Source organism: Rhineura floridana, chromosome 19 (assembly GCF_030035675.1).
Source record: "Rhineura floridana isolate rRhiFlo1 chromosome 19, rRhiFlo1.hap2, whole genome shotgun sequence".
NCBI classification, from domain to species: Eukaryota; Metazoa; Chordata; class Lepidosauria; order Squamata; family Rhineuridae; genus Rhineura; species Rhineura floridana.
Genome location: NC_084498.1, coordinates 7,470,221 through 7,484,248, shown reverse-complemented (window position 1 = coordinate 7,484,248; position 14,028 = coordinate 7,470,221). Strand labels below are relative to the sequence as shown.

At 43.9% G+C, this 14,028-nt stretch overlaps 1 protein-coding gene across 2 annotated transcripts in view; it reads left to right on the top strand.

Moving 5' to 3' along the window:
• P2RX7 (purinergic receptor P2X 7) overlaps positions 1-12,406 on the top strand; it is a 45,143-nt gene extending 32,737 nt beyond the window's left edge. For both annotated transcript variants that reach the window (XM_061602795.1, XM_061602794.1), the window contains exon 13: positions 7,336-12,406. In XM_061602795.1, coding sequence (XP_061458779.1) covers positions 7,336-7,824 — 489 coding nt within the window. In that variant the 3' untranslated portion in view covers positions 7,825-12,406. The remainder of the gene's footprint in view (positions 1-7,335) is intronic.
• Positions 12,407-14,028: the final 1,622 nt, after the last annotated feature.

Sequence of the window (14,028 nt, the reverse complement as noted above, 5' to 3'; positions counted from 1 at the left end):
CTGCATTGCAAAATTCAGATAAGTGTGAATTTCAAAAGATGGCAGTATTTCAATTCTCATATTGTTTCGGAAAGTGTGAATTCAATAGATTCACTTTTTAAATGTAAATTGAATCAAATTTCTCCCACATCCCTAGCTGAAAGAAGACAGACCATATTTTATGAAACTGTTTACGATAAATCACAGTTTAGGATTTGGATGATACACTAAACTGGGTACACAAGCCTGAGGTTCCTTGTTCTCATAATGCTAACTATGTCCAAACTCAGCCGTTACGGTAGAGCCTTCAGTGGTCTGGTTTGCATGGGTAACCATGGATAAGCATGAATGAGCGAGCATAGGTACAAAGAGGAAAACATGGTGGCTGCTTCACTCATTCCCCAGTCCTCCTGCTGCCATTCGTCCCGGAGCCAAGGATGCCTCCAGACTGTCACTACTTTATGGGAGAGATTTGAGTGCATACATGAACTTTATGTTTGCACAATTAAAGAGGGTTAAAGGGTTCACTTGCCCTAACGCAACAAATCCCCTTTTTAAAAAACAACTATGGAATTTGCTCCCACAAGACGCAGTAATGGCCACCAGCTTGGACGGCTTTAAAAGAAGATTAGACAAATTCATGGAGGACAGGGCTATCAATGGCTACTAGCTATGATGGCTGTGCTCTGCCACCCTAGTCAGAGGCAGCATGCTTCTGAAAACCAGTTGCCGGAAGCCTCAGGAGGGGAGAGTGTTCTTGTACTCGGGTCCTGCTTGTGGGCTTCCCATGAGCATCTGTGTGGCCACTGTGTGAACAGGATGCTGGACTAGATGGGCCACTGGCCTGATCCAGCAGGCTCTTCTTATGTTCTTAACTGGCTTTTTGCAGTTTGGAAAGTGAGGGGGAAATGCATTAAAAGTTATTAAAAGGGATCAATGAATGATTAATGGGAAGAAGTGTAAACACCCTGCAAGCATGTCAGGATGACTGTTCATTGTCGTATCACCACCCCATAAACAAATCAGAACAAATGCTCAGTAAAGACTGGACAGAGACTAAGCACTGTGTAAGCTTTGTGCAAGCAAATCATGATGAATGCTGCATAAACAGGGCACCTGGAGGATCCCAATGCCATAGTTTGGCTCAGCATTGCATCCAAACCTGGGAGTGAGAAAAGCCACAAGCCTGGGTTCAGAACTAATGCTAAGCCAAACCATGACTTAGTTTGGGGTCACATGGCAGCAGAAGGATCAACATGGCTACAAATGTTCCTGAGTACCTGCATGCCCACTTATTAATGCTTAACCATAGTTTGGCTTAGCTTACATACTGTTGCGTGCACCCCAATCTCCGAGTGGTGTGAGACTTCCAGAGGTTCCTGCACCTACCCAGGGTTTGGTTTCCTTGGAAAGAAGGTGAGCAGAGATTGTGGTGTCTTTAGAATATATGGTTTATTTACACAATTATACAACCTGAGCATAAGATGGAGGGGTTCTCAGCTTTAACAGTCCAACAGATTTTGTTCTCCATCAGGATTCCAGGTAGGCACCCTAAAGCCATGGCTTGGGATTCTGCACACAGCTTCTGAGCTTCATCTAGACCAGCCTTTCCCAACTAGTGGGCCACCAGATGTTGTTGGACCACAATTCGCATCTCTCCTGACCATTGGCAATGCTGGCTGAGGCTGATGGGAGTTGTGGTCCAACAACATCTGGTGGCTCACTAGTTGGGAAAGGCTGATCTAGACTAAGACTAATACACCAGCCACTTCCTGGTTCCAGGATGAGGGAGCCTCTGGCCAGGTGAGGGGGCAAGGAGGGCCTCTCCTCTGAAAGAGTTTTGATGGCACACATTGCTCTCCTGGCCAAATCTTTACACTTGTTAATGGCAAACTTGGCCAAATACATTAGCCTATGAAAGGAACTAGTTTTACTAGAGAGGCAGATTTCTTTCCTACAACTCCACCTGTATAGATTCAAATCGGAGGCTGAAAAGGGTGCCCAAAGACACCATCCATCCCAACCCACCAATCTTAGAACAATACTAATTGGGCCATTGCCTATGTTACATATATTTGATCAGAGACCAGTAACAGTAACAGTAATATTTATTGTGGTCTATGACCCGTAAAAAGCATAGGTGTATCAGTTCATAAAATTACACACATACAGAACAGATAATGTGTTTCATGGGCATAAAAATTACACACGTACAGAACAGATAATGTGTTTCATGGGCATAAAAAGTGCATTGGTATGCCTAATACTTATACATAAATAAAATAATTTGTTACACATTATAAGGATAAAAAATAACAGAATTAAAATTAAAATGTAAGTAGGTCAGAGTAAAATGTTTATAGGATATTCAAGAGGGTAATTGAGTTCTTTTAGACTGGGCTGCGTATATGTATTTAGCAACGGAGAGAGTGATATTTTTATTTTGACCCCTCAGCAGGCAGGTAAGCAAGCACGCAGGAGATAGATTAGTACGGTTCTTTATGAATGGAGATAGATATTTGTTGCGTTCAGGGGAGTAGAGTGGGCATTCGAGAAACACGTGCCGAAGGGTTTCTATAGCACCCAGTTTGCAGGGACAGGTGCGTTGATTATACTCAATACCCCGGTATCTTCCCTCCAGTACTGCTGAGGTTAGGCAGTTGAATCTTGCTTTGGTAAGTGCGATTCTATATTTAGGGACAGTTAAAAAATCTAAATAGGGGGCGTGCGTATTAGGGTCCAAGTTCAGGTTGAAATGAAGAGGAGAGCAGACTTTGGTTGCTGCTGTCATTGTGGTTTGTATTTCTAGATCCCTGAGTCTCGATCGGATAGTGGATTTGGCTATTATTGGATCTAGCGTGTATAAGTACGCAATGGATAAGCCTAATCTGGGAAGTTTATCCCGGAATGTTTTCATCCAGAGTGAGAGTTAGGTGTCTGCCCATAGAAGTTGTAAATAACCGGGAGGGCAATCATAGGACAGTTTAATCCAAAAGTTGAATGCCTGAACCCATGCCTGAGATTCAAGCGAAGGTTGGGCAGCTTCCAATCTAAGCGCAGCATTCGGGACACACCTTGGGAGGGCAAAAATTTGGCGTAAGAAAGTGGAAAGTACTGCCTCTATGGAGGAACGATATGAGGTGATCCAAAATGGGGCGCCGAAAAGGAGTTGAGGGATTATCTTTGCCTTAAAAACCTGGATGGCAGCCGGGATGTACTGCCCTCCTTTGGTATAAAAGAAATGTAGAATGCCTTTCATTGTGGTCCGGGCAGTCGAGACAGCCGTGTGGATATGGGGGGACCAGGATAGGGAAGAATGGAAAATTATACTGAGATATTTATAGCTTGAAACTTGAGATATGCGGTTGCCGTTAATTATCCAGTCTGAAGTTGTAGATTTCTTGGAAAACACTAGAATTTTGGTTTTGGAGAAATTAATATTTAGGTTGTTGTCTGAACAGTATAGCATGAAGGCTCTAAACAAGCGTTTTAGACCAATTTTGGAGAAAGATAACAGAGCTGCGTCATCGGCATATAGCAGAATGGGACAACTGTGGTTGCTTAATTTGGGGGAATGAAAGGTTGGAGAAAGACAGCTGGAATATAAATCATTGATGAAGAGGTTAAACAATAAAGGGACCAGAACACAGCCCTTTCGTTGAAGGGATCAGTTTTGTAAATTATATATTAAACAGAGGAGTCTTTTATCTATTGTCGTTCTTGAGAGTTTATCCCATAATTTCTCCCTTGAGATGGAATCAAAGGCTGATTTCAGGTCAACGAACGCAACGTAAAGGCCATTCCTCGTTCGGTTTGTGTATTTCTCTGCCAGGTGATTAAGGAGTAGGCAGTGATCCAGCACGGATCTGCCTCTCCTGAATCCTGCTTGTTCAGAGCCCAAGATGTTCTCCTCCTCTATCCATAAGGATAATTTCCTCTTCAAATGGCTGGCATAGAGTTTCCTCACTGCCGATAGTAGGCTGATTGGTCTATAATTGAGGGGATCCGCTCTGGAGCCTTTTTTGTATATGGGGATTACTGTGGCTTCCCGCCAGTCCTCTGGGAAGTGACCTGTATTGTTAATGACTGTAAATAAGTTGGCCAATATGGGAGCCCACCATTCGTGATGGGATTTCAAAATCTCTGGGGGTAAATTATCACCTCCCGGGGCCTTGGCCGCTTTCAGGTTGACAATTAGCTCTGTTATTTCACTGTGTTGCACAGGTGGCCAATCTGGGAGTTTTTCGATGTTAAAGGGGAAGGAATAGTTAGTAAGAGTCTCATGGATGGATGCATACAAGTCTGAGAAGTATTGTTTCCATATGTAAGGTAGAATATTACACGGAGCTTGCAAGGTGTACTTCAAAGCTCCAGAGACAATAGACCAGAAGGTTTTAGAATTTTTAAGTCTGGACGCACTGATTAAAGACTTCCAACCCTCATAAATTGCTTGCCTTTTTTTAGTGGTTATTAGAGTTTTGTACTTCCTTTTGGTAGCGTAGTATTTAGGAGGGAGAGTAGTATGGTTCTGCTGGCGATATTGCTGGTAAATCTGTCTTAGTTGCCTTTTAGTAGCTTGGCATTCCCTGTCAAACCAGTAGGAATGCCCTGATTTCAAATGCAGTCTGGAGTTATTATAATTTGGAACTAAGATAGAATTTAGGGTCTTGACCAGGGTATTGTAAACTTTTGAGGCCGATAAGTAATTGGAGGCCTTCACTAATTGTGAATGGATGGCCTCCGCCGTAGGAGAAGAGATGAAGGCTGCTACTTGGTTGGCTATGTGCGGTGACCAGATGGGTCTGTGTAAGTGGCATATACAGAGTTTACTGCATGGCTGAGTTGGGTTACTAAGCGACAATTCTCATTTAGGTGTAACAAAAAGGTTAAAGGAAGGTGGTCGCTATCTTGCCTCTTGCCCACAGTGAATTTTGATATTAATTCCAATAATTGATGGGAAACAATTATATAATCAATGACGCTACTTCCTCTGCTGGAGATGTAAGTGTATTCCGCGCAGAGCTCGAAGGACTTAAGGCCATTGAGGATTGTAAGGTTTCGGCTTCTGAGTAAACGGGATAAACAAATCCCCTGGTAGTTAACCCTGGTATCTTTAGAGGCCCTTTCAAAGGCAGAGTTATAGTGGGCAGTGTCCTCACCTCCCCAGAGATTGGAAGCAAGCAAGGTGTCATCATTGGGGCCAATTCTGGCATTAAAATCACCCATGATGATTAATTGAGCTTTGGGAAAGCAAGATTCTAAATCTGTTAAATAGCTATCCAGGGTATCCCATAGCAAATCACTGTGTACCAGGAGGCATGTATACATTAATTAGGAGTACAGATGTTGATTGGAACGACATCAAAACAGCCATGGCAAAATTTTTACAAGGGGGAAGATTTTGAAGGCATGCAGTTAGTGAGGTTGAGATTAGTATGGCCAAACCTCCTTTTGGTCTTCCTTTCAAGTTGTCAGTAGGAGGGACTGCAGGTGAATCAAAGGAGGCGTAGCCATTCAATGTTAATTGCTGTGTAGACCAAGTTTCTTGTAGAAAAATCATATCATGTTTGTTCAAATAGGAAGTCAGTTCGTCATTGTGTTGCTTAGTGTTCCAGCCTGCAATATTCCATGATAAGAAATGAATAGATGTCTCCTGCAGTAAGTGTTTCGAGTTATTACTGGAGGAAGTTGAAAAAAGGTCTGCAGCGGGACCCTGCAGAAGGGTTGGGGTTTGAGGCAAGTGTCAGTGCATTTCGTTGATTTGATTTAGGAGACCTAATGTATCAACAAAAACTGCGCCCGATAGCTTGGCAGAGCCCGAATGTTTATTCCTTGGCTGCGTTTCCTTGGGAGGAGATATGATCAGAGACCATAGTGCGGGTATGGGGAACCTGTGGCCCTCCATATGTATTTATGTATTTATTAGATTTATATCCTGCGCTTCCTCCCAGTAGGAGCCCAGGACAGCGATGTTGCTAGACTACAGTTCCCATGGACCCTAACCATTGGTCATGCTGGCTGGGGCTGATAGGAGTTGTAGTCCTAACAGCATCTAGGGGGTCACAGATATTTATTTATTATTTAATTTGTATCCCGCCCTTCCTCCCAGCAGGAGCCCAGGGCGGCATATCCCATTCCTGCCCTAGTGGGACAGAGAAAATAAATATGTGTATCAGAGACAATGGCTTTATCATACTGCTTTCAAATGATATCAGACTTTGAACGTTAGAACAGCCCTGCTAGGTCAGGCCAAAGGCCCATCTAGTCCAGCATCCTGTTTTCCCAGGGGCAAACCAGATGCCTATGGGAAGCCTACAAGCCCCATCTCAGAAAATATATATTGTAGAGCTGGAAAAGGTGCCGGAAAAGGCACTGAAAATGGCCAGGGAGTTGGAACATCATCTTCTCTTTTAGGAGAAAGGTTAACTTATTTTGTGTGTGTGTGTGTGAATTTCGAATAAAAGATTAGAGGTTTATAAAATTGTGAATAGTGTAGAGAAAGTGGATAGAGATAATCTTTTATCCTGTTCTCATACTACTACTTATAATTCTAGTATTTGGGGTCATCTAATTAAACTGATGGGCAGTAGAACTGGGACAAACAAAATAAAGGCCTTCTTCACCAAGTGTAGAATTAATGGATGGAATTTGCTGCCACAAGATGTGGTGTGATCTCTGCTGGCTTAAACAGATTTAAAAGGGGAATTAAGACAAATCCATGGAGGAGAATGTCTGTCAGTAGCCTTTATGATGAAGACATGGAACTTCCATGTTCAGAAGCAGTGTACCAATGAATACCAGTCAGTGGAGAGCAATAGCAGGAGAGGTCTATTGCCATCAAGCTTTGCCTGTGGTCTTCTGGGGCCAGCTGGCCGGTCAGTATAAAAAGTAAGATGCTGGACTAGATGGACCTTTTGGGCTGACCCAGCAAGGCTCTTCTTATGTGTCTGAAAAGCTACCATCTGGCTGTCACATTCGGAAAACTTGTATCACAGGGATGGGGAACCTGTAGCTCTCCAGATGTCATTGGACTCCAGCTCCCATCATCCTCTGCCAGCGTGGCAAATCGTCAGGGACGATGTGATTTGTAGTCCAGCAGCATCCAAAGGACCATAGGTTCTACGTTTCTGCTTCATCAGACGAAAAATTATAAGAGGAGGTGAAGGGCCTTTTTTCTCAATGAGTGGGCCATTTAATCAATTGGAATGCTACCCATTGATCAGTGTCTTACACCAAGGTCCAGGGTCCACTCTTTAAGGAGAAGGCCATTTCCCTACTGCTACTATTTATGCTTGACAGATTTAAGTTGGCCATTACATTATGTGTGCATCATGTATCAAATTCTCTTGACTGCAGAGAAACACGGGTGATTTTAAGCGTGCTGTTAAACGGCAGCTGCAACATATGGACGAAGAAGCTACATCTCTCGGGAACTCTGAAGAGCTGCAGCCCATTCAAAACAAAGGGGACGCCTCTTCCTCCCGTGAGCGTCCTGCTTGGTGTAGCTGTGGGAAATGCCATCCGGCACAGGGCTTTTTGGAGCAGCTCTGTTGCCGAAGGAAGGATGGGGCGTGCATCACAGTCTCCGCTTTGTTCGAGCGGCTGGTCCTTTCCAGATCCATGCTGGAGTTTGTCCTCCTCTACAAAGAGCCCTTGCTGGACCTACAGGCCGAGACGCTCAACACACAGCTTCGGCACTGCGCTTACAAGCAGTATATTCAGTGGCGCTTTGGAGATGACAACCTGGAAGAAAGGGCCGTGATCCCAAGCTGCTGCAGGTGGAAAATCAGAGATGTTTTTCCCAGTGAGAACGGCGAGTATGCTGGTTTCAGGAAAAAGAAGTAGCTGATCGTGGAGACTCCATACTGTGGTGGCTTTAGCAGACATGAGGACAAAAGAGGTCCCCATTGCTAAAGCCCTGCTGCTTCAAAGGCCCTTCCCTTCCATCCTTCTCATTCCATTTAATGTCAGAACTTGCAGAGCCACGTGGAATACTAATTAAGAGTGTTGGAGGAAAGCTAAATCCCCAATCGGTCATGGAACTCACTCAGTCACTTTCTCTCAGCCTAACCTACCTCACAGGGTTCTTGGGAGGATAAAATGATTGGGGGGGGTGAGTGTGGGAAGGAATCGTTCATGCTGCTGCCCTGATCTCCTGGGACAGAGTGTGGAGAGATATAAATGTAACGAACAAAGTAACTTGCTCTGTATTTCTTCCTGGTTGACCATTGAACTGAAACCTATTTCGCTTCCTGCCCTTGTAGACCCCACCCGCCTCCCATCAGCCCCTCCAAAAAGAGGCAGGAAGATGCTGTTGACAGTCTGGTCAATATTCATAGAATCATAGAGTTGGAAGGGGCTATAAGGCCATAGAGTCCAACCCTGCTCAATACAGCAATCCAAGTTAAAGCATACCCGTCAGGTGCCTGTCCAACTGCCTCTTGAAGGCCTCCAGGGTTGGACAGCCCACTACCTCCCTAGGTCATTGGTTCCATTGTCATACTGCTCTAACAGTTAGGAAGTGTTTCCTGATGTTCAGTTGAAATCTGGCCTCCTGTAGCTTGAGCCCATTAATCTGTGTCCTGCACTCTGGGATGATTGAGAAGAGATCCTGGTCCTCCTCTGTGTGGCAACCTTTCAAGTACTGGAAGAGTGCTATCATATCTCCCCTCAGTCTTCTCTTCTCCAGGCTAAACATGCCCAGTTCTTTCAGTCTTTCCTCATAGAGCTTTGTTTCCAGTCCCCTGATCATTCTTACTGCCCTTCTCTGAACCTGTTCCAGTTTGTCTGCATCCTTCTTCAAGTGTGGTGTCCAGAACTGGACTGCAGTACTCAAGAGGCCTAACCAGTGCCAAATAGAGGGGAACTAATACTTCACACAATTTGGAAACTATACTTCTGTTAATGCAGCCTAAAACAGCATTTGCCTTTTTTGCACCTACATCACACTATTGGCTCATATTCAGCTTCTGAGTAACAACAATCCCTTTTCGCATGTGATATTGCTGAGCCAAGTATCCCCCATCTTATAGCAGTGCATTTGGTTTCTTTTTCCTAAGTGTAGAACTTTGCACTTATCCCTGTTAAATTTCATTCTGTTGTTTTCAGCCGAATTCTCCAGCCTATCAAGGTCCCTTTGAATTTTGTTTCTGTCTTCCAAGGTAATAGCTATCCCTACCAATTTTGGATCATTTGCAGATTTGATAAGCGTTCTCTGCACCTCCTCACCCAAGTCATTAACAAAAATGTTAAAGAGCACTGGGCCCAGGACCAAGTTGCGTGTACCCCACTCGTTACCTCCCGCCAGTTTGAGAAGGAACCATTGATAAGCACTCTTTGAGTACGATTCTGTAGCCAACTATGGATCTACCTATTTGGAGGAATATAATAGCTTTTAGGAATAACAGGGTCATACATGACATTGCTGGTGGATATCTCAGTCCCAGCCTCCATAAATCTAATTTCTGAGGGCCAAACCGGGCATTACTTTAGCGTAGCCTTCCCTAATCTGGTGTGCTCCAAATGTTTTGGATTACAACTCCCATCGTGCCACGACCATTGGGCATTCTGGTTAAGGCTCATGGAAGTTAGAATCCAACAACTTCTGGAGTGCACCAGGTAGGGGAAAGGTGCTTTGCTGGCATGATTAGCAACCACATCTGGGTTTTTAAAAATTAAATACAGCAGCATCACAGTGCATAGGAAGGGGTCCAGGATATCTTAAGGGCCACCTGAGCACTTATATCCCAGCCTGATCACTGAGATCATCCAGAGAAGCACTACTGGTTTCCCCGTAGTTTCTGGTTTCTGGTTTCACCAGAAGTCGGGCATTTAAGGTCACCAGTCCCATGCTGTGGAACACTCGTCCAGCAGATAGTCAGCAGGCGTTTGATTTAATTTTGACTTTCAGGTGTCTCTTGAAGACCTTTTTGTTCCAGCTGCTGTTTAAAATTTTCTTGAGGAGCCATTCATTTTAATTATCTGTACTGCTTCTAATTTTTTTCTTCATGTTGCTGTATGCCTCATGAGAAGGTGGTATATAAATACTTTTATAAATAAACAAAGGGCTGTGTTTAATCCTGACAAAAATGTCCCCACCATGGATGAGAATTGTCCTTAGTGGGGAAAAGAGAGCTTTTTGTGGGAGAGGAGGAAGGCTAATTGCCATACCTGGTGGTCTGGTGGGCAGTTTTTATCAGGGCTGCTGCTGGGGAGGGTGATTCTTCCTGTGTGCTGCACCCATGGGCACCAGTGGGTTCACAAGTACCTCCTATGGCGCCTGTGAAAGATCTCAGTAAACATCCCCTCCAAATTCCACAATAGATGAGTTTGTTTGTTCTTGCTGCTCAGTTCCTGTTTGCACACTGGCTTGGCCCCTCCTACACTGAACATGTCCCCTTAAACATGCTCACATTTCATTGGGAGCCAGGTTCCAGAACTGGACACCCACCCTCCCTTCTGTTCTGAACAGAGGAGAGGTGCAAAGAGCTTCTCTCTCTAAGTGCTGCAGTAGCTAATGAAGATGCCTCTTTTTTCCATTGATGGAGGGAGCAGGATTCTGGATTCGATGGGCCATTGGCCTGATCCAGCAGGCTCTTCTTAATGGTCCCTTCTTTTTTTCTGCTCTTTTAGATGTGGTAGGCATTTTGTCTTATGCCACTCCCCACAACAACAATTCTGTTTTATGCCACACCCCCACATCAGCCATTTTGTGACTGGCACCCATGGCACTTTCTCAAATTTCCAAACGTGCCCACAGACCCCAAAAGGTTGGTGACGCCTGCATGATAAAAGTTGGGGGGATGTGTGCTTGAGGTTTAATTTTAAACCCAGAAATTCTTGCTCATCACACCATTAAAATAAGATCTACTTTGGCCCTCCGATTGTTCGACAGACATCTGGGATTAGGGTTCCGGATCAGCAGGTGTGGCTTCTTCTCGGGCTCCTGCAACAACACTTCCTTTTGTTTTGTCTTTAAGCTGTTAAAACCCTGAGTTCAGGCCAGATTTGTTCTTTCTTTCCAGAAACACCATCATTGTTTATGTATGGGAAAGGAAGATTGCTTTGCTAATCCAATATCGTCCTGGCTGGCTGATTTCACTGGGAAGCCACCCATTTCTTTGTGTGCCTTGTTGTTTAGGAGCTGTTTTGCTTGTTTACAATAATTCGACTGTAATAAACTGGTTTCTCAAGAATGGGGAAAGGAGAGTTCATAAGCAGCTGGCAGTAGCCTTATTCTTGCTCAATTTGTGGTGGTGTTATAGGAGAGAGAGATTGTCTGTGGGAATTTATAATGCATATATAACTGACTGAAGTATATTTTGCAGATGTATTTTCTATGGTGGATGGTTTACAAAGCAAGGCTTTCCCACAGAGCAGAGGTGGTGGGGAACCTATCTGTTGCCCTAGACTTCCAGTGGGACTGCCTTCAAGTCGATCCCGACTTATGGTGACCCTATGAATAGGGATTTCATGGTAAGCGGTATTCAGGTTTCCCATTGCCTCCCTCTGAGGCTAGTCCTCCCCTGCTGGCTAGGGCCACCCCTTCCTTGTCGGCAACTGCCAGCTGGGGGGCAACTGGTCTCCTTGGGACTATGCAGCTTGCCCACAGCTGCACAGGTGGCAGGGCACCTAACCCCTGAGCCACTCACTGTGGCGTGATCTTTAGCTGGCCCTTGACACCCAGGAGACACGAGCAGGGATTTGAACTCACAGACTCTGGACTCCCAGCCAGGCTCTCCTCCCCACTGGGCTATACCAGTACCCCCTACTATTTGGCCATGCTGGCTAGGGCTGAATGGAGGTGTGCGTCCAATGACATCTGGAGGACCACAAGTTCTCCTGCTGTAAAGCTTAAACTGTCTCTGCTATTCTGTTGCATTGCTAACAGACTTGAAAACATGTGTACAAAAGAAAAAAAAAACTAAAAAAGACAGTAATCCTGAAGGATTTTTTTACTAATCAACTTGCCTCTCCATATTTTTGTTGGTCATTTGGGTCACACTAACAGACTAAAATGTAGCCAAACCTTCCTGTGGCTGTGTGGGGGTGGTACTGCTATTGTCTTGTTGCTGTTTATTGTTATGTTTTTATAGTTTGTTTTATTTGTTTTGTTTTAACATTGTGTAAGTTGCTTGGGGACCTTTGGGTATCAAGAGTCTAATAAATCTAATTATTATTATTAATAATAATAATAGCAACTGCAGCAACAACATCCTTCTCAACCATCTTCCAGTTTACAGAGCATCCCTGCCTTGTCACTCTGCATGATGCATATTTGTCAGAGGTGACCTGACAAATGCCTAATCACAAGCCTGAGCTAACATTTTGTGCACTGATTGACAATGTTGTTTGTTTTAGGAACTACTGGGGTCCATTTTGGTATCATATTTTAATTCACTATTTTTTATATTTTTCATTAACTTCCAGTCACTTTGAACTTTATATTATAATAAAGACTTCTGTTATAAATATATGCATATATGTTTCATCGACCCATCATTTTTTAAAAATCTGTTTTTGTATCCTGCATTTCTTGAGCTCCCTCCTGCAATGTGTCCTCCAGATATAACAGCACATGATGCTCTATTTAACAATGCCAAATGTGATTTTCCCTTTAAATAATATAGTGTTTGTATGAATTCTGTTAAGCTTAAGGACTTTGTCAGGGTCAGGTAGTTAAAAAAGTATATCCTGAAAGGATTTTATAACTGCAATACCAAAGGTGTTATATATGCGGAACAGTGCCCATGTAAATCTCATGTTTTATTTATTCTATTTCTTCCCAGGGCGGGTTACAACTATATAAAAACATAATATTAAAATCAGTTTAAAACAAATACAATCTAGCATAACCAATGGTCTGGGATGATGGGAGCGGAAGTTCAACAACATCTGGAGGGCCACAGATTCCCTGTCCATAGCATAGAATATTATCATATAACCTAAACCTACTTCAAATTGCCTCTTCTACCCAACAATTAAAGGTGCAGGAGCTCCCACCCTCTTTTGCACCAATCAAAGGAGCAGGAGCCCCATCTTTTGCATCTGGTCACCCGAACCCTGTGTAGGTTTGCTACCCAGGGTTCTGGAGATGGTACCCCCAACCCAAAGGAGGCTCTCCAATGTGTCTCTGCATGATTGGCTGGCCTCAATCAACCTGCACTTTGAGGGGCATTCTCTATCTGGTGAGATTGTTCAATTTCAGCTGTATAGAGGTGGCATTCTTAGAGGAGGCTGCCCTGTTTTGACTCTGCATGAGCTTTCCCCTTCCAATCAACTCAGTGTTGTGTGTGTGGAAATTTCTCCACTCCTAGCACATGCCTAGGTTCATCCCCCCACCTTTCAGTTGTAAAGAGGTCCACACACATTTTTATTTATATATTCAGAAGTACAGCTATCTAGGGCCTCGGAGGTCTTAGACCCCATACTCTTGTGAGTCAGGTCCCTGTAGGGTCCTCATGTCTCCAGTGTCCTATGAATCAGCATGAAAGGGGAGTGTGTTAGCCACTGAGAAGTCTTCTAATTTATCTTTTCTTGCTGGCTGGAACCAGTGTGAAAGGAGGTGAGTCAGCCACTGAAAAGACTCTAGCAGCAGTTTGATAAAGGGGCAGCCACTGAATCCAGTAATTCCAGCACTATCTCTGACAGTGAGAAAGTACAGTCAAATAGCTCAATATTCAAACCTGACCAGATTATTCTATAATCTTAGAAAGGGGTGTGGCTGTGACTATCATGAAGTTGGCACTTATGAATTTGCCACTACCCTACTGTGATGTATCGGCCTTATCCCACTCTGTGTTTGTGCTGGAACTGCTTTTTAAGATGCCTTGTTTTAATATGTTTTTAAGGATGTTTTGTTTTAATATGTTTTAAAAGTCTTTTTAAGATGCTTTAAAATGCTTTTAGTGTTTTTGCTGGCGGCCCTGGGCTCTTCTGGGATGAAGGGGGGGATATTAAATAAATAACACTTCCTCCCCCCCAGCCTAAATCGGAACAGTAGGAGAGTTCACTTGTATGCGACAAGTCTGGAAGGCATCGCTTTTTCTT